A 23,009-nucleotide genomic window follows, 5' to 3' on the forward strand; every position below is an offset into this window, starting at 1 on the left:
CCCACTCAGACCTGAGCCCTTAAGTAGCCGCGGTACCGCCCCTTCTGAGCAAACGATGGGGCCCAAACTAACTAGACAGGAAAGGAAAGGGAAAGACATTGTCTGCAACCTGCAAAAACCCCTACAAAAATAATGTCCAACACTTCTGATAGCAAAATTAACCCTGAAGTCACTAGACTTCTCCCACTATATCAGCACTCTGAAATATTCTGAGACAGAGCAAAAAGAGGCCAAACTAGTAAGGGACAAAAAGCAAATTGGCAAAATAAGAGTGGAAATTCAGCACAGCCCCCAGCTGGGGCTGGCTGACCACACAAAAACTGAATAGACCAACAAAATCAAGTGTGAACATTAGCAGAAAAACTTAGCTTTAGATGACTGGAACAGAGAGCGAGCTGACAAGCCAGAAGGAATCACCAGCAACTGAATAGGGCGTCGGCTGTCTTAAATCCAATCAGATTCCTGAGGTCCAATCGTCATCCTCATTCTCAGGTGGCAGATCTCCACCGATCAAATCAGCCTCACTACCTCCTGTTACCACCAGAGGGAGTCCAGGAGGAGAACTCACAACTGGTGAACCAGAGAATGAACTCGCAACAGGTACCGTTACACTTAGCGATGCACCAGCGATCTCGACGATATGGATCGCTGGTGCATCGCTAAGTGGTCGCCAGTGAGCTGCCACACAGGCAGATCTCACCAGCGACATAGCAGGGGTCGGGGGTTGCTACTTACCTATCAGACGCGGCGATCCTGACATCCTCCCGCCTGTGTCCACGCGTCTCTCGTCTCCACAGCAGGAAGCCCAGCATGAAGCAGCCGACGAGAAATGGGCCAGACGCGGCGATCCTGACGTTGTCCTGCCCGCGTCCACGCGTCGCTCGTCTCCACAGCAGGAAGCGGCTCACGCAATCAGCGATAGCCAGCGGGGGAGCCGGTCGGAGGCAAGTATCACATGTAGCGATATCGCTAGTAATATTGCTGCTGCGTCACAAAACCAGTGACGTTACAGCGATATTGCTAGCGATATCGCTATGTGTAACGGGGGCTTAAAGGCATCTGATAATTTACTAAGACACATGGTATAGTTCTGTGAGGTCCAGCACTGTTATTGTCACCAGAAGGGAGGTATGGGGGGTGGAACTTGTGCTAATAAAAAGCCAAAGCCAATTACAACCCTTGATCATGGCCAGTATAACACATTGCTGTGTGGGATTGATCCACGGGTCACTGGAGTTCTTCTCTCCGTAAATCTGCACATCTCTGTGACGTCAAGTTTAGTCAGTCATTTTCACTCCTTATTACTTTGTGTAATTGTATATATTGTGCTGTTTTGTCCTTTTTGTATCATCTTTTGTAGATTTTTATGGACACTGCCTGTCTTTTTGGATTAAATACATAAAATGTAATAGCTCTGTTCCTCTTGTTCTGTAAGCCATACGCTGCCTGTATTAACAATTGGTCGTGCCTATCAATTGGTCGTGGCTCGAGTAGTTTTTCTTGGGTTATTGGGGAGTCGGCAGTGATCATACAGCTGCAGAATCAGGGTGATTCGGAGTGGAGACCACTTCATGACCCTTCTTAAAGAGAAATGCACCACCATAAGGCCTTGTTGTTCCCCAGTCTCTGCCTGCTGCCATGTAATGGAGGGGCAGAGCTCCATGGAGCGCGGTTACCAGCAACCCATCCATACAAGCAGCAGACACCAGGGTCTTATTACAGGACAGCCGATCCTCCACTGGGGACCGAGATCCAATCCTCAGAACCCCCTCACAGGACAATAGAAGGAACCACAGCAGCACAGAGGAAATGTGAGCGATAATGACGCTGCGCCTCCCCCACCGCATAAAGACGAGACAACCTACAAAATAAACCATTTAATAAAAGCAAACAGACACAAACTGTGCAGACAGCGCCATCTACAGGTCAAAGAGCTCATCCAGAAATATCAGTATGTCCAGCATATCCCACTGCGGCTGCTCCTCGGCCTCCTCCAGCAGCTCCTCTGTAAGAGAAAGACAAGGCCGTCACCCCGTGAAAAGCGCTACAGTGCAGACACAGCCGGGGCCTCCTGAGACAGAGCAGGCAAACACCCCAGACAGACCACCTACAACACTGGCCGGCCACAGTCCCCACCCCACCCCAGACAGACCTCCTACAACGCTAACCAGCCGCAGCCCCCCAGACAGAGCTGGCAGACCGCTTACGACGCCAAACGGCAGCAGCCCCCTCAGAAAGACGAAGCAGCCCTCACCCCCGAGACAAAGCAGGCCAACACCCCCCAGACAGGCCACAGCCCCCAACCCCAGACACAGCCGGGGCCTCCCGAGACAGGCAAACACCCCCCCCCCCGGAATAGACCTCCTACGACGCAGACTGGCCACAGCCCCCCCACCCCGAAGCAGAGCAGGCAGACCGCCTACGACACCGGCCGGCCACAGCCCCCCACCCCGAAGCAGAGCAGGCAGACCGCTTCCTACGATACCGGCCGGCCACAGCCCCCCACCCCGAAGCAGAGCAGGCAGACCGCTTCCTACGACAACGGCCAGCCACAGCCCCCCACCCTGAAGCAGAGCAGGCAGACCGCCTACGACACCGACCAGCCACAGCCCCCCCACCCCGAAGCAGAGCAGGCACACCGCTTACGACACTGACCAGCCACAGCCCCCCCACCCCGAAGCAGAGCAGGCAGACCACCTACGACGCCAATCGGCCGCAGCCCTCTCACCCTCACACTCAGAGCAGGCAGGCCTCCTAAATGCAGAGTAGGGGATGTGCTCGGGGGGGGGGGGGGTGTTTGTTCTAGGGTAGCATTCAGGAGTCGGGGGGGGATGTGCTCGGGGTGGGCACCTGGGCAGTCGATCTGCAGCTCCATGTCCAGCTCCTCCTCCGATCGGTCGCTTCTTTCTGTGGACGATGAGAAAAAAAATGTTAATGGCCAAGAAAACAGTATATGTAGAATCAGAGACTCCACCCACTATTTACTGACCCCACCCACAATCCAAATCTTAAATCCTTCCACCACAAAGACTAAAAAATCAGTGATGTCATGTGGCTCCTCCCATCACCTGTGGGGGCGGGGTTTTCTGAGCATTGCTCCTGTGCCCTGATACAGGGGTCCTCTCCCCTCTCAAGCCTGGACATGATCTCCGGCTGATCTGAAAGAAACAGAAAACGTTACATGCAGCGAGAGGGCGCCGGCGGCAGCGCAGGGGACGCGAGGGCGCCGGCGGCAGCGCAGGGGACGCGAGGGCGCCGGCGGCAGCGCAGGGGACGCGAGGGCGCCGGCGGCAGCGCAGGGGACGCGAGGGCGCCGGCGGCAGCGCAGGGGACGCGAGGGCGCCGGCGGCAGCGCAGGGGACGCGAGGGCGCCGGCGGCAGCGCAGGGGACGCGAGGGCGCCGGCGGCAGCGCAGGGGACGCGAGGGCGCCGGCGGCAGCGCAGGGGACGCGAGGGCGCCGGCGGCAGCGCAGGGGACGCGAGGGCGCCGGCGGCAGCGCAGGGGACGCGAGGGCGCCGGCGGCAGCGCAGGGGACGCGAGGGCGCCGGCGGCAGCGCAGGGGACGCGAGGGCGCCGGCGGCAGCGCAGGGGACGCGAGGGCGCCGGCGGCAGCGCAGGGGACGCGAGGGCGCCGGCGGCAGCGCAGGGGACGCGAGGGCGCCGGCGGCAGCGCAGGGGACGCGAGGGCGCCGGCGGCAGCGCAGGGGACGCGAGGGCGCCGGCGGCAGCGCAGGGGACGCTGTTATGAACTGGTCACCGAGGAGGATGGCAGGAATAGGCTAGGCCACCAGGAAACCAGAAAGATTGGTAACTCAGCGGATTGCAGACCCCTAATCCTAACAACACAACTTGCAGTAGCCGTGGGGCGTACCTACAATGCCCTAGACGCCTCGGCACAGCCGGAGAGCTAACTAAGCCTGAAGCAAGAAAGGTGAAATCTAAACTGCCCCGGAGTAGAACCCCAAAGGAATAAATAGCCCCCAAATATATATTGTCGGTGAGACAAGATGAGACACAAACGCAGGCAGAAAATAGACTGAGCAAATGATGGGGCCCAAACTGACTAGATAGGATAGGAAAGACACTGTCTGCAATCAAGCAAAAACCCTAAAAAAGCCAACACTTCTGATGTACAAAAAAACACAGATCTCACGACCTCTCCCCCACTGTATCAGCATTCTGGTATGAACTGGCAGCAAAGCAAAAGAGACTAATGTAACAGGGGACTGAATTGACACAAGCTGTAACATATGGAGCGGGGCCCAGCACGCCCAGCAGGGAGCACGCTGAACCCTCACAGCAAAGCAGAAAGAGGCAATATCAGATGCAAAGGATTAGCAAATGAACAACTTAACTGAAAAATGCAGAAACAGGCAGGAGACAGCAGACCTCAAAATTCACAGGAAGAAACTAATCACCAGCAGCCACTGAAGGAAGCCTGCTCACTTATACTCCAGTCAGTAATCCAATTTCTAATCATCGTCGTCAGGTGGCAGACTTCGGCCAGCTCCACTACCCACAGTAACCACAAGAGGAAGCCCCGAATCAGAAGTCAAATCAAGAGAGTTCACAACAGTACCCCCCCCCCCCTTGAGGAGGGGTCACCGAACCCTCATCCACGCCACCAGGCCGATCAGGATGGGCCGGTGAAAAGCACGAACCAATCCCTCGGCATGAATGTCAGAAGCAGAGACCCAAGAATTATCCTCCTGGCCATAACCTTTCCACTGGACCAAGTACTGGAGTCTCCGTCTAGCCAGATGAGAATCCAATATCTTCTCTACCTCATACTCCAAATTACCCGTAACCAATACAGGGTCAGGGGGCGCCACCATGGGAACTACTGGCTACACAAATCTTTTCAACAAAGATTTATGAAAAACGTTATGAATCTTAAACGTAACTGGAAGAGCCAAACGGAAAGAAATGGGGTTAAGGATTTCCAAAATCTTATAAGGTCCAATGAACCTTGGCTTGAATTTTGGAGACGCAATCTTCATAGGAATATTTTTTGAGGACAAACAAACCATATCACCCACTTTAAACCGGGGACCAATGGTCCTATGCCGGTTGGAAAACCGTTGGGCCTTTCCACTACTTGGTCCCAAATCTGCTGCATTCTCTCTACCACAGTGTCCACACTTGGGCAGACCGAAGCTTCCACCTGCCCCGAAGAAATTCGAGGATGAAACCCAAAGTCACAGAAAAAAAGGAGACATCAAATTGGCAGAACTAGCCCTATTGTTTAGCGCAAATTCGGCCAAGGGCAAAAATGAGACCCAATCATCCTGATCAGCAGAGATAAAACATCTCAAATAGGACTTCAAAGTCTGGTTTGTCCTCTCAGTCTGCCCATTGGTCTGAGGATGAAATGCAGAGAAGAAAGATAACTGAATTCCCAGTTTGGAACAAAAAGCTCTCCAAAATCTGGAAACAAACTGGACTCCTCAGTCGGACACAATGTTCTCAGGAATCCCATGCAACCGAACCACCTGTTGTAAAAACAAGGGCACCAACTCAGAAGAAGATGGCAACTTTAGAAGTGGTACAAGATGGACCATCTTAGAAAATCTATCACAGATCACCCAGATAACAGTCATTCTCTGAGAGACAGGAAGATCAGAAATAAAATCTATTGAGATATGGGTCCATGGCCTCTTGGGCACCGGCAGGGGCATCAAACCACTAGAATGAGAACAGGGCTTGGACCGCAAACAAGTCCCACAGGACTGCACAAAATTCCTGACATCACGAGATAAGGCAGGCCACCAAAAAGACTGACTCACCAAATCTCTGGTACCAAAAATACCTGGATGACCAGCTAACGCGGAGCAATGAATTTCAGACATTACTCTTTTCCTCCACTGGTCAGGGACATACAATTTTCCCACAGGACAACGCTCAGGTTTATCCTCCTGAAAATCCTCCAGGGCGCGTCTCAAATCGGGTGAGATGGCGGAAAGAACTACCCCCTCACCTAGGATGGCAGTGGGCTCGGTCACAATAAGAGAATCAACAAAAACTCCTAGAAACGGCATTCGCGTTAACATTTTTAGTGCCTGGAAGAAAGGAGACCACAAAATTAAAACGCGTGAAAAACAAGGCCCACCTAGCCTGTCTAGGATTCAAGCGTTTGGCTGATTCAAGATAAATCAAATTCTTGTGGTCGGTGAGGACCACAACTTGATGTCTAGCTCCCTCCAACCAATGTCTCCACTCCTCAAATGCCCATTTCATGGCCAACAATTTCCGATTCCCCACGTCATAGTTACGTTCAGATGGGGAAAAATTTCAAGAAAAGAAGGCACAGGGATTCATCTTAGAGGTTACCGGATCTCTTTGAGACAAAACGGCTGATACACCAATCTCAGAAGCATCTACCTCCACCTGAAATGGGAGTGAGACATCAGGTTGCCGTAGAACCGGAGCAGAAGTAAATCTCCGCTTAAGCTCCTGAAATGTTGATAGCCTCAGGAGACCAATTCAACACATCAGCGCCCTTCTTGGTCAGATCAGTCAGTGGTTTGACAATACCAGAAATATTACTTATAAATTTACGGTAGAAATTAGCAAAACCCAAAAACTTCTGGAGAGCCTTCAAAGAAGTAGGCTGAACCCAATCATAAATGGCCTGTACCTTGGCCGGGTCCATTTCAATAGTCGATGGAGACAAGATAAATCCCAAAAATGAAATCCTCTGTACACCAAAGAGGCATTTCGATCCCTTAACAAACAGGGAATTCTCCCTCAAAATCCGGAACACAGTCCGGACATGTTCCACATGAGAATCCCAATCACTAGAAAAGACCAAAATATCATCCAGATAGATGATCAAAAACTTATCCACAAAGTCCCGGAAAATATCATTCATAAAGGACTGGAAGACAGAAGGGGCATTAGTGAGCCCAAAAGGCATCACCAGGTACTCAAAATGTCCCTCCGGAGTATTAAACGCCGTCTTCCATTCATCCCCGTGCTTGATCCGAATAAGATTATACGCCCCCCTGAGGTCAAGCTTAGTAAACCAGCAGGCACTCAACTCTGGAGAATAAATCAGACATCAGAGGTAACGGATACTGATATTTAACCCTCATCTTGTTAAGGGAACGATAATCAATACACGGTCTTAATGACCCATCTTTCTTGGCCACAAAAACCCCCCAGCACCTAAAGGTGACGAGGATGGTCTAATATGACCCTTCTCCAACGCCTCCTTAATATAGGATCGCATAGCCTCGTGCTCGGGTACAGATAAGTTGAGAAGCCGACCCTTGCGAAATTTACACCCAGGCATCAACTAAATTGCACAGTCATAACTCCTATGAGGAGGCAAAGACGCAGACTTACTCTCACTAAATACATCAGAGAAATCAGCCAGATAATCAGGAATATCATGAGACTGAGGAGAGGTGGAGAAAACAGGAGCGTCCCTAAGAACACACTGACAACCCCAACTCACCACAGACACAGATTTCCAATCCAAAACTGGATTATGAGTTTGCAACCATAGAATCGTAGAGTTGGAAGGGACCTCCTGGGCCATCTGGTCCAACCCCCTGCTCAAAGCAGGATTCGCTAAATTATCCCAGACAGATCTCTGTCCAGCCTCTGTTTGAAGACTTCCATTGGAGGAGAACTCACCACCTCTCGTGGCAGCCTGTTCCACTCATTGATCACTGTCAAAAAGTTTTTTCTAACATCTAATCTGTGTCTCCTCCCATTTAGTTTCATCCCATTGCTTCTAGTTTTTCCTTGTGCAAATGAGAATAAAGTTGATCCTTCTAAAATGTGACAGACCTTGAGATATTTGTAGACAGCTATTAAGTCTCCTCTCAGTCTTCTCTTTTGCAAACTAAACATTTGCAAACTAAACATTCCCAAATCCTGCAAACCAGGGAAAACCCAGAACAATAGTATCATGCAAATTGTGCAGCACCAAAAATTTACAATTCTCTTGGTGGTCCGGGGCGACCCGCATTATCACCTCGGTCCAAAACTGGGGTTTATTCTCCGCCAAAGGAGTAGCATCAATACCCCTCAAAGGAATAGGCGTCCGCAGAGGTATCATGGGAAAACCACAACGTTTAGCAAAGTCTAAATGCATCAGATTCAAAGCTGCTCCTGAATCCACAAAAGCCTTAGCGGAAAATGTGGATAAGGAGCAGATCAGAGTAATTGCCAAAAGAAACTTAGGTTGTACACTGCCCACAGCAAATGTGTGCGCAAAACGTTTCTCATCGTTTAGGGTAGACAGAAATAGTATGAGAGGCATCTCCACAGAAAAAACACAGCTTATTACGCCTTCTAAACTCCCGATGTTGCGCCCTAGACAAAACCCTATCACATTGCATGGATTCAGACATTTGTTCAAAAGGCGGCAACGCCTGTCGTGTAGTTTTGTTGAGAAGAGCCTTAAGATCAAATACTTAATTAACCTCAAGTGTATTATTTCACCTTCCATGAGCTTTTTCAGATGAAAGTGTGACACTAAAGATGGCTGCCAGCACCTCATACCATGTGCTCATAGAACTGGAATTTCCTGTTTGGCCAAACCACCCTGTGCTCCATGGATCCACCCAAGACAACGCCCACTGTGATGACCTCATGGATCCGCCCAGACCAGCTCACTGCCCAACCCACTAACCAATGGAATACATCTGGACACTCCCATTTTAGAGTTAACCGAGCCCCTTCACAAGTGACATAAAAACCTGTTTGAATCAATAAAGCTCTCTCTTTTTCTCTTGCTCTCTCTTGGAGCTGTGCCATACATTGACCAAGAGAGGTTACATCCAATTGTGTGGTGCGATTTCTTTTAGTGCGCACTGATCAATACCCATTGGGCCAGGAGCAGGCAACTAGGGAACATTATTTATTGTTCAACCTAACAGTTTTACGTTCACGTAAACGCCGATCAACTTGAATGGCTAATGACATAGAGCCATCCAGACCAGAAGGAACTAGAAATCCCACCATAACATCTTTTACGGTCTCTGATAAACCCTTCCGAAAGAGGGCTGCCAATGCACTATCATTCCATGTAGTAAGGACCGCCCACTTTTGGAATCTTTGACAGTATAACTCTGCGGGATCCTGACCCTGGTTTAATGCCAACAGGGTTCTCTCAGCTTGATCAATAGCATTAGGTTCATCATACAACAACCCCAAGGCTTGAAAAAACGCATCCACATAAGTCAGAATAGGATTTTCAGGTGTCAGAGAAAAAGCCCAATCCTGGGGATCGCTGCACAGCAAGGAGATGACAATTTTAACCTGCTGCACAGAGCTCCCCGATGAGTTAGGCTTCAAGGCCAGAAATAATTTACAATTATTCTTAAAATTCAAGAATTTAGACCGATCCCCAGAAAACACATCAGGAGTAGGGATCTTTGGTTCAGCAGCATGTGACTGAATGAGGTAGAAATTCCCTGCACTTCAGCAGCAAGTTGCTCCACACGATCAGAGAATTGCTTAGTCTCCATTAGGAAAAAAAAATCCTCCTATGGCCCCAGAGAAAAAGAGGAAAAAATATTAAAAAAAAAAATTCTGACACTTTTTTTTTTTTTACAATTCTTTCCTTCTTTATTGAACCCTAGAATCTGCGGTATGGCTGGTGATTCTGTTATGAATGAGTCACCGGAGGAGGAAAAAACAAAACAAGCTAAGTCACAGAAAACCAGAGAGGTTGGTAACTATGCAGATTGCAGATCCCTGATTCTACCACACAACTAGCACAGTAACATAGTAACATAGTTTTGAAGGCTGAAGACCTTATGTCCATCTAGTTCAGCCTATTTTTAGTGCAGCTGTTCTGCATTGTTGATCCTGGGGAAGGCAAAAAACCCACAGAGTAGAAGCCAATTTTCTCCGTAGGGAAAAAAAATTCCTTCCCCTAAGCTGGGTCATCCATCTACCTATAATATTCTGTTATTCGTAACCTTCTATACTGTTACTCACAAGAAAAGCCTCCATTCCTTTCTTACATTCATTCAGTGAGGTGGCCATCACCACTTCCTCAGGAAGAGAATTCCAGAGCCTCACTGCTCTTACCGTGAAGAACCCTCTTCTATGCTGGTGCAGAAATTGTCTCTCCTCCAAACGAAGAGAATGCCCCCTTGTTCTTGTCACAGTCCTTGGTACAAACAGTTCATTGGAGAGATCTCTGTGTTGCCCTCTGATATACTTGTGCATATATATTAGGTCTCCCCTAAGTCTTCTCTTTTCTAGAGTAAATAGACCTAATTTTGATAACCTTTCTGGGTATTGTAGTGAACCAACTCCATTTATCATTTTAGTAGCCGCCTTTGAACCCTTTCAAGTTCAGTAATGTCTTTCTCGAGCGCCGGCGTCCAAAATTGCACACAATCCTCCAAGTGTGGTCTGACGAGTGATTTGTACAGAGGGAGAATTATGTTTTCATCTCGTGTCCCCAGACCTCTTCTAATGCATCCCATGACCCTATTTGCTTTGGTGGCAGCTGCCTGACACTGGGCACTCCAATTTAGCTTCTTATTGACTAAGATGCCTAAGTCTTTTTCCATGTCTGATTTCCCCAGCAGTTTCCCATTTAGTAAGTAATTGTAGCCTCTGTTTCTCCTTCCCATGTGCATAACCTTACACTTATCGGTGTTAAACCTCGTTTGCCATTTTTCAGCCCAATTCTCCAATTTACTCAAATCTGTCTGTAGTTGCAAACTGTCCTCCTTTGTGGTAACTACCTTACATAGTTTTGTATCATCTGCAAATACTGATATTTTACTGTGTAAGCCATCCACTAGATCATTAATAAATATATTAAATAGTAGGGGGGCCAATACAGACCCCTGTGGTCCCCCACTAGTAACCCTGGCCCAATCTGAGGATGCACCATTAATAACCACTCTTTGTTTTCTATCACTAAGCCAGCTCCCTACCCATCTACACACATTTTCCCCTAGCCCAAGCTTTCTCCTCTTACTGACCAATCTTTTATGTGGGACAGTGTCACATGCTTTAGAGAAGTGGAGATAAATGACATCCAATGATTCTCCTGGGTCCATTTGAGAGCTCACATCCTCATAGAAGCTGATCAGGTTAGTCTGACAGGAGCGATCCTTCATAAATCCATGTTGATATGGAGTTAAACATTTATTAACATTGAGATATTCCATAATGGTATCCCTTAGAAACCCTTCAAAAATGTTACCCACAACAGATGTTAAGCTTACCGGCCTATAGTTTCCAGGTTCCCTTTTACACCCCTTTTTGAATATTAGTACCACATTTGCCGCCAATCAAAAGGAACAGACCCTGCTTCTATGGAGTCTTTAAATATAAGGAATAGAGGCTTGTCTATCACATTACTTAACTCCCTTAATACCCGAGGGTGAATGCCATCAGGGCCTGGTGATTTGTCCGTTTTCATCTTACTGAGGCGGTCCTGCACTTCTTCCTGGGTTAGGCAGGTAATACTTAACGGGGAGTTTACATTATCACTCTGCATTTCCCCTGGTAAATCCTTTTCCTGTGTGAACACTGTTGAGAAAAAAGTATTTAAAACATTTGCTTTTCCCACATCGCTCTCTATGATTTCACCCTCATTGTTCTTTAAAGGGCCGACACCATCAATTTTAATCATTTTACTGTTTATATAATTAAAGAATAGTTTGGGGTTTGTTTTACTTTCCTCAGCAATGAGTCTCTCAGTTTCCACTTTTGCTAAATGTATTTGTTTTTTGCACATTTTATTTTTTTCTCTATAACTCTTTAATGCTTCTTCATTGCCTTCTTGTTTTAGCTTCCTAAATGCCTTGTTCTTGTTCTTTATTGCCCTTTTTACATCCTTATTTAGCCACATTGGTGTTCTCCTGTTCCTAGCCCTTTTATTTCTGTACGGTATGGCTAGCTCGCAGTGGGGGTGTAAAACTGATTTAAATATTTCCCATTTATTTTCTGCGCTCCTATTTTTGAGGACATTGTCCCAATCAATTCGTCCCAATAACAGCAGTCGTGGAGCGTGCCTACGATGATCCTAGACGCCTCGGCACAGCCGGAGGACTAAATAACCCTAAAGCAAGAAAGGGCAAATATAAACTGCCCCGGAGCAGACCCCAAAGGAACAGATAGCCCCCAAATATATATTGTCGGTGAGACAAGATGAAAATACAAACACAGGTAGGAAAATAGGCTGAGCAAACAATGGGGCCCACACTAACTAGAAAGGACAGGAAAGACACTGTCTGCAATCTGCCCAAAAAACCCTAAAAAATCCAACACGTCTGATGCACAAAAAACCTGAGGCCACACAACCTCACCCCCCGCTAGATCAGCACTCTGGTATAATCTGGCAGCAAAGCAGAAGAAACCAATCTAACAGGGGACTGAACAAACTGACACAAGCTGTAACATATTGAGCAGGGTTCAGCACAGCCCCAGGAGGGAGCACGCTGAACACTCACAGCAAATCAGAAAGAGGCAAAACCAGATCAGATGCAAAGGATTAGCAAATGAACAACTTAACTGAAACATGCAGGATCAGGCAGGAGACAGCAGACCTCAAAATGCACAGGAAGAAACAATCACCAACAGCAACTGAGGGAAGCCTGCTCACTCATATTCTCCCAGTCAGTAACCCCTGATTTCCAATCATCATCATTGTCAGGTGGCAGACTTCTGTCAACCCGGCCAGCTCCACTACCCACAGTAACCACCAGAGGGAGCCCCGACTCAGAAGTCAAATCGAGAGAGTTCACAACAGGACGCGAGGGCGACGGCGCGAGCAAGGGGACGCGAGGGCGCGAGCAAGGGGACGCGAGGGCGCGAGCAAGGGGACGCGAGGGCGCGAGCAAGGGGACGCGAGGGCGCCGGCGGGAGCAAGGGCAAGCGAGGGCGCCAGCGGGAGCAAGGGCGCGAGCAAGGGGACGCGAGGGCGCCGGCGGGAGCAAGGGCCAGATTGACACTGCGAGAGGAAAGGACGATTCGGAGCGACAGGGAAATAGGAAGCACACGTAACCAATGTCACACCTCGTTAACTCGTAGTGATGGGAGCGACATTATTGAGGGACCCCAAGTGCGGCACTTACCCACGAACACCAGGGTCTGGTAATTTTCCTTCATTACGTCCTTGTACAGCTCCTTCTGCCATTCTTCCAAACTGCGCCACTCGTCCTCCGTGAAGAACACCGCCACATCATCAAACCGGAATGAGATCTGCAGAGTGCAGCGCACGACACTTAGTGCAAAATCCTCGGCTCCATCACACAGCCCTCCCCCGTCACCCCAGAAAGGTGGCACAGCTCTCCTCCCCTCCCTCCGGATCGCTGAATAAATGGCACAGCTCTCCTTCCCAGATAGGTGGCACAGTTCTTCCTCCCCTGGATATGCCTCACATCTTCCACCTACCCCCCTCTGGATATGTGGTACAACCCTCCCCCCAGAGGAGGTGGCAAAGCTCTCTTCCTCTCCCACTGGATAGTTGGCACAGCTTTCCTACTCCCCTAAATGTGTGGCACGCCCACAGAAAGATGGTAAAGCTCCCCTTGCCCAGGATAGGTGGCACAGCTCTCCTGCTCCATCCAGATCGATGGCACAGCTCCCAACCTCCCATACGTGGCTCAGCTCCCCTCCGCTCACTATGGATAGGTGGCACAGTGTGCTCCCGCCCACCTCTCAGGGATAGGAAGCACAGCTCTCCTCCGCCCACCCCAAATATGGGGCATTGCTCTCATTCCCTTCCCAGATAGATGGCATAGCTCTCCCTCTTCCTTGAATAGGTGGTACAGCTACACATAAGCTCCCCCGGAAAAGTGTGGCATTGCTCTCCCCCTCCCCCCTGATAGGTGGCACAGCTCTCTCCCCCCCCCCGAGGTGGCACAGCTCTCCCCCCTCTTCCCCCCCAGAGTGCGCAGCTCTCCCCCCCCCCCCGATAGGTGGCACGGCTCTCTCCCCTCTTCCCCCCCAGAGGTGGCGCGGCTCTCTCCCCTCTTCCCCTCCCCCCCGATAGGTGGCACGGCTCTCTCCCCTCTTCCCCCCCCACCCAGAGGTGGCACAGCTCTCTCCCCTCTTCCCCCCCCACCCAGAGGTGGCACAGCTCTCTCCCCTCCCCCCCCAGAGGTGGCACAGCTCTCTCCCCTCCCCCCGAGAGGTGGCGCAGCTCTCTCCCCCCTCCCCCCGAGAGGTGGCGCAGCTCTCTCCCCTCTCCCCCCCCCCAGAGGTGGCGCAGATCTCTCCCCTCTCCTCCCCCCCAGAGGTGGCGCAGCTCTCTCCCCTCTCCTCCCCCCCAGAGGTGGCGCAGCTCTCTCCCCTCTCCTCCCCCCCAGAGGTGGCGCAGCTCTCTCCCCTCTCCTCCCCCCCAGAGGTGGCGCAGCTCTCTCCCCTCTCCTCCCCCCCAGAGGTGGCGCAGCTCTCTCCCCTCTCCTCCCCCCCAGAGGTGGCGCAGCTCTCTCCCCTCTCCTCCCCCCCAGAGGTGGCGCAGCTCTCTCCCCTCTCCTCCCCCCCAGAGGTGGCACAGGTCTCTCTCCCCTCTCCTCCCCCCCAGAGGTGGCACAGGTCTCTCTCCCCTCTCCTCCCCCCCAGAGGTGGCACAGGTCTCTCTCCCCTCTCCTCCCCCCCAGAGGTGGCACAGGTCTCTCTCCCCTCTCCTCCCCCCCAGAGGTGGCACAGGTCTCTCTCCCCTCTCCTCCCCCCCAGAGGTGGCACAGGTCTCTCTCCCCTCTCCTCCCCCCCAGAGGTGGCACAGGTCTCTCTCCCCTCTCCTCCCCCCCAGAGGTGGCACAGGTCTCTCTCCCCTCTCCTCCCCCCCAGAGGTGGCACAGGTCTCTCTCCCCTCTCCTCCCCCCCAGAGGTGGCACAGGTCTCTCTCCCCTCTCCTCCCCCCCAGAGGTGGCACAGGTCTCTCTCCCCTCTCCTCCCCCCCAGAGGTGGCACAGGTCTCTCTCCCCTCTCCTCCCCCCCAGAGGTGGCACAGGTCTCTCTCCCCTCTCCTCCCCCCCAGAGGTGGCACAGGTCTCTCTCCCCTCTCCTCCCCCCCAGAGGTGGCACAGGTCTCTCTCCCCTCTCCTCCCCCCCAGAGGTGGCACAGGTCTCTCTCCCCTCTCCTCCCCCCCAGAGGTGGCACAGGTCTCTCTCCCCTCTCCTCCCCCCCAGAGGTGGCACAGGTCTCTCTCCCCTCTCCTCCCCCCCAGAGGTGGCACAGGTCTCTCTCCCCTCTCCTCCCCCCCAGAGGTGGCACAGGTCTCTCTCCCCTCTCCTCCCCCCCAGAGGTGGCACAGGTCTCTCTCCCCTCTCCTCCCCCCCAGAGGTGGCACAGGTCTCTCTCCCCTCTCCTCCCCCCCAGAGGTGGCACAGGTCTCTCTCCCCTCTCCTCCCCCCCAGAGGTGGCACAGGTCTCTCTCCCCTCTCCTCCCCCCCAGAGGTGGCACAGGTCTCTCTTCCCCCCCAGAGGTGGCACAGCTCTCTCCCCCCTCTTCCCCCCCAGAGGTGGCACAGCTCTCTCCCCCCTCCCCGAGAGGTGGCACAGCTCTCTCCCCTCTTCCCCCCCAGAGGTGGCACAGCTCTCTCCCCCCTCCCCGAGAGGTGGCACAGCTCTCCCCCCTCTTCCCCCCCAGAGGTGGCGCAGCTCTCTCCCCTCTCCTCCCCCCCAGAGGTGGCACAGGTCTCTCCCCTCTCCTCCCCCCCAGAGGTGGCACAGGTCTCTCTCCCCTCTCCTCCCCCCCAGAGGTGGCACAGGTCTCTCTCCCCTCTCCTCCCCCCCAGAGGTGGCACAGGTCTCTCTCCCCTCTCCTCCCCCCCAGAGGTGGCACAGGTCTCTCTCCCCTCTCCTCCCCCCCAGAGGTGGCACAGCTCTCTCTTCCCCCCCAGAGGTGGCACAGCTCTCTCCCCCCTCTTCCCCCCCAGAGGTGGCACAGCTCTCTCCCCCCTCCCCGAGAGGTGGCACAGCTCTCCCCCCTCTTCCCCCCCAGAGGTGGCACAGCTCTCTCCCCCCTCCCCGAGAGGTGGCACAGCTCTCTCCCCTCTTCCCCCCCAGAGGTGGCACAGCTCTCTCCCCCCTCCCCGAGAGGTGGCACAGCTCTCCCCCCTCTTCCCCCCCAGAGGTGGCACAGCTCTCTCCCCCCTCCCCGAGAGGTGGCACAGCTCTCTCCCCTCTTCCCCCCCAGAGGTGGCACAGCTCTCTCCCCTCTTCCCCCCGAGAGGTGGCACAGCTCTCTCCCCTCTTCCCCCCCAGAGGTGGCACAGCTCTCTCCCCCCTCCCCCAGAGGTGGCACAGCTCTCTCCCCCCTCCCCCAGAGGTGGCACAGCTCTCTCCCCCCTCCCCCAGAGGTGGCACAGCTCTCTCCCCTCTTCCCCCCGAGAGGTGGCACAGCTCTCTTCTCCTCCTCCCCACCCCCCTGCTGGTAGCTGGCACAGCCCCCGGGTAGATCGCACGGTAGATCGCTGGCACAGCCCCCGGGTAGGTCGCTGGCAGTGCAGTGGGCGCCGCTCTCACCATCGCTGTCCCTCCGGGCTCCGGGATCGTCTCCCATAATATCGTTGTTTGATGCTGCAGCTGCACTGGAGCGGTCCAGCGGCGTTGTGACGTCACCGCCATATGACCGGAAGAGGCGGAACTTAGTCAGGAAGTCAGCGGGCGCCATGTTAGCTGTGGGCAGATTGAGGTAGTGACGTCAAGCGCAGGGGCGTGGCCGCGCGTGAGTGAGCGGCTGTAGGGGAGGCGTGGTTGGTGCTCGGCGGTGCGGCTCCCCGGCTCTTCCAGCCCCTTCACTATAAAGCCTGCGCCTCGTTATCCAGCTCTGCAGGCCTCTAGTGAAGGCTGGTCAGCCATGGGCTCAGCCTGTGGCTCCTGTCTGGGTCACGGACTGGTTATTTTCTGGCTTCTACATTGGTCAGTGCGGTTACATCGGCCGGAGAAGAAGCTTCTATCTTTGGAGACGTTCCGAGCTCGTACAGAGTAAGGTCACGTTCACACACTCAGGATTTGGTGAGTTATTTATCTCAGTGTTTGTAGACGAAGCCAGGAGCGGTGACGGATCCAGGGGCGGTGACGGATCCAGGGGCGGTGACGGATCCAGGAGGGGTGACGGATCCAGGGGCGGTGACGGATCCAGGAGGGGTGACGGATCCAGGGGCGGTGACGGATTCAGTGGCGGTGACGGATCCAGGGGCGGTGACGAATCCAGGAGGGGTGACGAATCCAGGAGGGGTGACTAATCCAGAAGCGGTGACGGATCCAGGGGCTGTGACGAATCCAGGAGCGGTGACGAATCCAGGAGGGGTGACGAATCCAGGAGGGGTGACGAATCCAGGAGCGGTGACGAATCCAGGAGGGGTGACGAATCCAGGAGGGGTGACGGATCCAGGGGCGGTGACGGATCCAGGAGGGGTGACGGATCCAGGGGCGGTGACGGATTCAGTGGCAGTGACGGATCCAGGGGCGGTGACGAATCCAGGAGGGGTGACGAATCCAGGAGGGGTGACGAATCCAGGGGCGGTGACGAATCCAGGAGCGGTGACGAATCCAGGGGCTGTGACGAATCCAGGAGCGGTGACGAATCCAGGAGGGGTGACGAATCCAGGAGGGGTGACGAATCCAGGAGGGGTGACGAATCCAGGAGGGGTGACGAATCCAGGGGCGGTGACGAATCCAGGAGCGGTGACGTATCCAGGGGCTGTGACGAATCCAGGAGCGGTGACGAATCCAGGAGGGGTGACGAATCCAGGAGGGGTGACGAATCCAGGAGCGGTGACGAATCCAGGAGGGGTGACGAATCCAGGAGGGGTGACGGATCCAGGAGCGGTGACGGATCCAGGAGCGGTGACGGATCCAGGGGCTGTGACTAATCCAGAAGCGGTGACGAATCCAGGGGCTGTGACGAATCCAGGAGGGGTGACGGATCCAGGAGCGGTGACGAATCCAGGGGCGGTGACGAATCCAGGAGCGTTGACGGATCCAGGAGCGGTGATGGATCCAGGGGCTGTGACGAATCCAGAAGCGGTGACGAATCCAGGGGCTGTGACGAATCCAGGAGGGGTGACGGATCCAGGAGCGGTGACGAATCCAGGAGCGGTGACGAATCCAGGAGGGGTGACGAATCCAGGAGCGGTGACGAATCCAGGGGCGGTGACGAATCCAGGAGTGGTGACGGGTCCAGGAGCGGTGACGGGTCCAGGAGCGGTGACGGGTCCAGGGGCGGTGACGGATCCAGGGGCTGTGACGAATCCAGGAGCCTTGACGAATCCAGGAGCGGTGACGAATCCAGGAGGGGTGACGAATCCAGGAGGGGTGACGAATCCAGGGGCGGTGACGAATCCAGGAGCGGTGACGGGTCCAGGAGCGGTGACGGGTCCAGGAGCGGTGACGGATCCAGGAGCGGTGACGGATCCAGGGGCTGTGACGAATCCAGGAGCGGTGACGGATCCAGGAGGGGTGACGAATCCAGGAGCGGTGACGGATCCAGGAGGGGTGACGAATCCAGGAGCGGTGACGAATCCAGGAGCGGTGACGAATCCAGGAGGGGTGACGGATCCAGGAGCGGTGACGGATCCAGGGGCTGTGACGAATCCAGGAGCGGTGACGAATCCAGGAGGGGTGACGAATCCAGGAGTGGTGACGAATCCAGGGGCGGTGACGAATCCAGGGGCGGTGACGAATCCAGGGGCGGTGACGAATCCAGGAGCGGTGACGAATCCAGGAGCGGTGACGAATCCAGGAGGAGTGACGAATCCAGGGGCGGTGACGGATCCAGGGGCTGTGCTGTATACTATGCGGGCTGTGCTGTATTCTATGCGGGCTGTGCTATATACTATGTGGGCTGTGCTATATACTATGAGGCTGTGTTATATACTATGTGGGCTGTGCTATATATATGTGGACTGTGCAATATGCTATGCGGGCTGTGCTATATACTATGTGGGCTGTGCTATATATTATGAGGGCTGTGCTATATACTGTGTGGGCTGTACTACACTCACTGGCCACTTTATTAGGTACACCATGCTAGTAAGGGGTTGGACCCCCTTTTGCCTTCAGAACTGCCTCAATTCTTCGTGGCAGAGATTCAACAAGGTGCTGGAAGCATTCCTCAGAGATTTTGGACCATATTGACATGATGGCATCACACAGTTGGCGCAGATTTGTCGGCTGCACATCCCTGATGCGAATCTCCCGTTCCACCACATCCCAAAGATGCTCTATTGGATTGAGATCTGGTGACTGAGGAGGCCATTTGAGTACAGTGAACTCATTGTCATGTTCAAGAAACCAATCTGAGATGATTCGAGCTTTATGACATGGCGCATTATCCTGCTGAAAGTAGCCATCAGATGTTGGGTACATTGTGGTCATAAAGGGATGGACATGGTCAGCAACAATACTCAGGTAGGCTGTGGCGTTGCAACGATGCTCAATTGGTACCAAGGGGCCCAAAGAGTGCCAAGAAAAAATTCCCCACACCATGACACCACCACCACCAGCCTGAACCGTTGATACAAGGCTGGATGGATCCATGCTTTCATGTTGTTTACGCCAAATTCTGACCCTACCATCCGAATGTCGCAGCAGAAATCGAGACTCATCAGACCAGGCAACGTTTTTCCAATCTTCTACTGTCCAATTTCGATGAGCTTGTGCAAATTGTAGCCTCAGTTTCCTGTTCTTAGCTGAGAGGAGTGGTACCCAGTGTGGTCTTCTGCTGCTGTAGCCCATCTGCCTCAAAGTTCGACGCACTGTGCGTTCAGAGATGCTCTTCTGCCTACCTTGGTTGTAACGGGTGGCAATTTGAGTCACTGTTGCCTTTCTATCAGCTCGAACCAGTCTGCCCATTCTCCTCTGACCTCTGGCATCAACATGGCATTTCCGGCCACAGAACTGCCGCTCACTGGATTTTTTTTCTTTTTCGGACCATTCTCTGTAAACCCTAGAGATGGTTGTGCGTGAAAATCCCAGTAGATCAGCAGTTTCTGAAATTCTCAGACCAGCCCTTCTGGCACCAACAATCATGCCACGTTCAAAGGCACTCAAATCACCTTTCTTCCCCATACTGATGCTCGGTTTGAACTGCAGGAGATTGTCTTGACCATGTCTACATGCCTAAATGCACTGAGTTGCCGCCATGTGATTGGCTGATTAGAAATTAAGTCTTAACACACAGTTGGACAGGTGTACCTAATAAAGTGGCCAGTGAGTGTATATACTATGAGGCTGTGCTATTCACTATGTGGGCTGTGCTATATACTATGAGGCTGTGCTATATACTATGCGGGCTGTGCTATATACTATGAGGCCGTGCTATATACTATGCGGGCTGTGCTATATGCTATGAGGGCTGTGCTACATGCTATGCATGCTGTGTTATATGCTAATGGGGGGTATATTATATTCTATGGGGGAGGCTGTGTTATATACTATGGGGGTATATTATATTCTATGGGGGAGGCTGTGTTATATACTATGGAGGGTACATTATATTCTATGGGGGAGGCTGTGATATATACTATGGGGGTATATTGGTGAGTTATTTATCTCAGTGTTTGTAGACGAAGCCAGGAGCGGTGACGAATCCAGGAGCGGTGACGGATCCAGGAGCGGTGACGGATCCAGGAGCGGTGGCGAATCCAGGAGGGGTGACGGATCCAGGAGCGGTGACGGATCCAGGGGCTGTGACGAATCCAGAAGCGGTGACGAATCCAGGGGCTGTGACGAATCCAGGAGGGGTGACGGATCCAGGAGCGGTGACGGATCCAGGAGCGGTGACGAATCCAGGAACGGTGACGAATCCAGGAGGGGTGACGAATCCAGGGGCGGTGACGGATCCAGGGGCGGTGACGGATCCAGGGGCTGTGACGAATCCAGAAGCGGTGACGAATCCAGGGGCTGTGACGAATCCAGGAGGGGTGACGGATCCAGGAGCGGTGACGGATCCAGGAGCGGTGACGAATCCAGGAGCGGTGACGAATCCAGGAGGGGTGACGAATCCAGGGGCGGTGACGGATCCAGGGGCTGTGACGGATCCAGGGGCTGTGACGAATCCAGGAGCGGTGACGAATCCAGGAGCGGTGACGAATCCAGGAGCGGTGACGAATCCAGGAGCGGTGACGAATCCAGGAGGGGTGACGGATCCAGGAGCGGTGACAGATCCAGGGGGCTGTGACGAATCCAGAAGCGGTGACGAATCCAGGGGCTGTGACGAATCCAGGAGGGGTGACAGATCCAGGAGCGGTGACGAATCCAGGAGCGGTGACGAATCCAGGAGGGGTGACGAATCCTTCTATGACGGTATCACTGATTGGGTGGATCAAGGAAATGCTGTAGATATAGTATATCTTGACTTCAGCAAAGCATTTGACAAAGTCTCTCATACAATCCTTATTGAAAAAATGACTAAGTATGGAATGGACAAGGCAACTGTTAGGTGGATTCATAACTGGCTTAGTGATCGGACCCAAAGAGTGGTCGTAAATGGCTGCACATTGTTAAATATTAATAATCCGTTAATTTCTTATAAGACCCAGTTCTGTAGAATGCTTTAGCTTACATGACATAGGCTATTTTTAAGCTTGGCTCATGGTAGAAAGACAGCTCCATATATGTAGAGACCACGTGCTTTAGAAGACGTATATAATTCATGGCTAACTGTAGAGGTCGCTCCTCTTCTTCCCTCACCATCATGAGAGACAGACGCAAGATGACATAACTCAACAGCTGGTATGTTACTTTAGTACGAAGAAGTCGAACAGAGAGACAGACGCCATTTGCCATGTGGGTTCCCGGAGAGAAAGAAGAATACATGCTGCTTTGCTATGAACAATGGACAATATCTCTTTCACTTATTTTTATTCACCTGTTTTTCTGTAATAACCTTTCTTTGATGGAAGAATCCAAATAAACCACTATATTTTTATCTGGTAACTAGTCCTGAATATTTTACAGGATATGCATTATTTTACATTGGAGAGCCAGCCAGATCTGAATTTTTGTACTTTTTTGCGGATTTCCCTCAACTTGCACACACGGGGGATTGGACTTTGCTAACGTCAAATCATATGTGCAAGTTATCGGGAATTCCACTACTTACAAGAATCACATAGAACCTAGAAGTAAGAAGTACCAGATAGATTGAGAAGTACTACAAGTGCCAAAAGTACCAGACCTAAGCCAGACGTGTGAAGACAGGAACCCAGCGTTGTCCATCAAAGGAGCTGAGACATTTCAAGGTAAGATAAAATGGATGTCATTAATTGTCTTGCTAAGCAGAGTAAATTGAAATTTAAGTCTGTAGACAATTCTAATTCAGAAGTTTTATGGTTAAGTTTATATGCCGAGTGTGAACTCGAGAATCAGAGGTTAGATTCTAAGTTTTTCAATAGAGAAAGAGAGAGATTAAAAAATATTCTACAGATGGTAGATATATTTCATAGATCTGTGTCAGAGAAATCTAAAAATGATTGTGTAGAGGATAGTGATATTCCCGAGATTCACTGTAATGTGGAGAAACAGTTACAAGTAGTAGCAGCCATTGAAGGTGACCTTGCAGACGTGGAACAAGATGGAGAAGTAGGAGGAGACTTCAGAACTGACGTAGAGGACGTACAAGGGAAAGACGTACCACTAAAAATAGAAGACTCACAGGCCCAAATCAGAAGTAGCGTGAGGAAGGATTTGATAAAAATATGCCAAATAATTCCTGCTTATGACAACAAAATAGATGTTTATAGAAACTCTGAGGTTTTTGAAAGTTGTACTGATAACTTTGATTTATCTAACGAGGAGAAGAATCAGTTGTTCAAAATGTGGATCCCTGTAAATTTTGCAAGGAGATTGTCTTTAAAGTTATCTGGTGAAACACATGAGAATTTAACTGATAAAGACAGATTAAAAATTCTCATTTTTTGTTCATCAAATGAAAATCATCCAGATATTGATATTCTTCAAAAATTAAGGATTGGTCGGAAGGAATGTATTTTTACGTTCATGTCCATATATGAACGTTTGTACAAAATGCTGAGTGAGAATGTCAAAACACCGTCCCTCATAAGG

The 23,009-nt window shown here is 52.1% G+C and overlaps 3 protein-coding genes across 3 annotated transcripts; 2 read left to right on the forward strand and 1 right to left on the reverse strand.

Annotated features, from left to right (window-relative positions):
* Positions 1-1,862: 1,862 nt before the first annotated feature.
* On the reverse strand, positions 1,863-16,620 carry LOC141054864 (zinc finger protein 777-like). The gene is made up of 5 exons (XM_073551745.1): positions 16,464-16,620; positions 13,063-13,189; positions 3,069-3,158; positions 2,851-2,907; positions 1,863-2,005 (listed from the first exon to the last, which is right to left on the reverse strand). Exons 1-5 carry the CDS (start codon positions 16,563-16,565, stop codon positions 1,920-1,922), a joined length of 462 nt encoding a protein of 153 aa, XP_073407846.1. The 5' UTR covers positions 16,566-16,620; the 3' UTR covers positions 1,863-1,919.
* On the forward strand, positions 16,610-21,881 carry LOC141054877 (uncharacterized). The gene is made up of 3 exons (XM_073551762.1): positions 16,610-16,632; positions 16,787-16,955; positions 20,510-21,881. Exons 1-3 carry the CDS (start codon positions 16,610-16,612, stop codon positions 21,500-21,502), a joined length of 1,185 nt encoding a protein of 394 aa, XP_073407863.1. The 3' UTR covers positions 21,503-21,881.
* LOC141054875 (uncharacterized) lies at positions 17,692-19,079 on the forward strand. Its single transcript, XM_073551760.1, has one exon. It carries the CDS (start codon positions 17,937-17,939, stop codon positions 19,077-19,079), a length of 1,143 nt encoding a protein of 380 aa, XP_073407861.1. The 5' UTR covers positions 17,692-17,936.
* Positions 21,882-23,009: the final 1,128 nt, after the last annotated feature.

This window comes from Dendrobates tinctorius, unplaced genomic scaffold (assembly GCF_039654945.1).
Source record: "Dendrobates tinctorius isolate UK_male_01 unplaced genomic scaffold, ASM3965494v1 ptg000179l, whole genome shotgun sequence".
Classification (NCBI taxonomy): domain Eukaryota; kingdom Metazoa; phylum Chordata; class Amphibia; order Anura; family Dendrobatidae; genus Dendrobates; species Dendrobates tinctorius.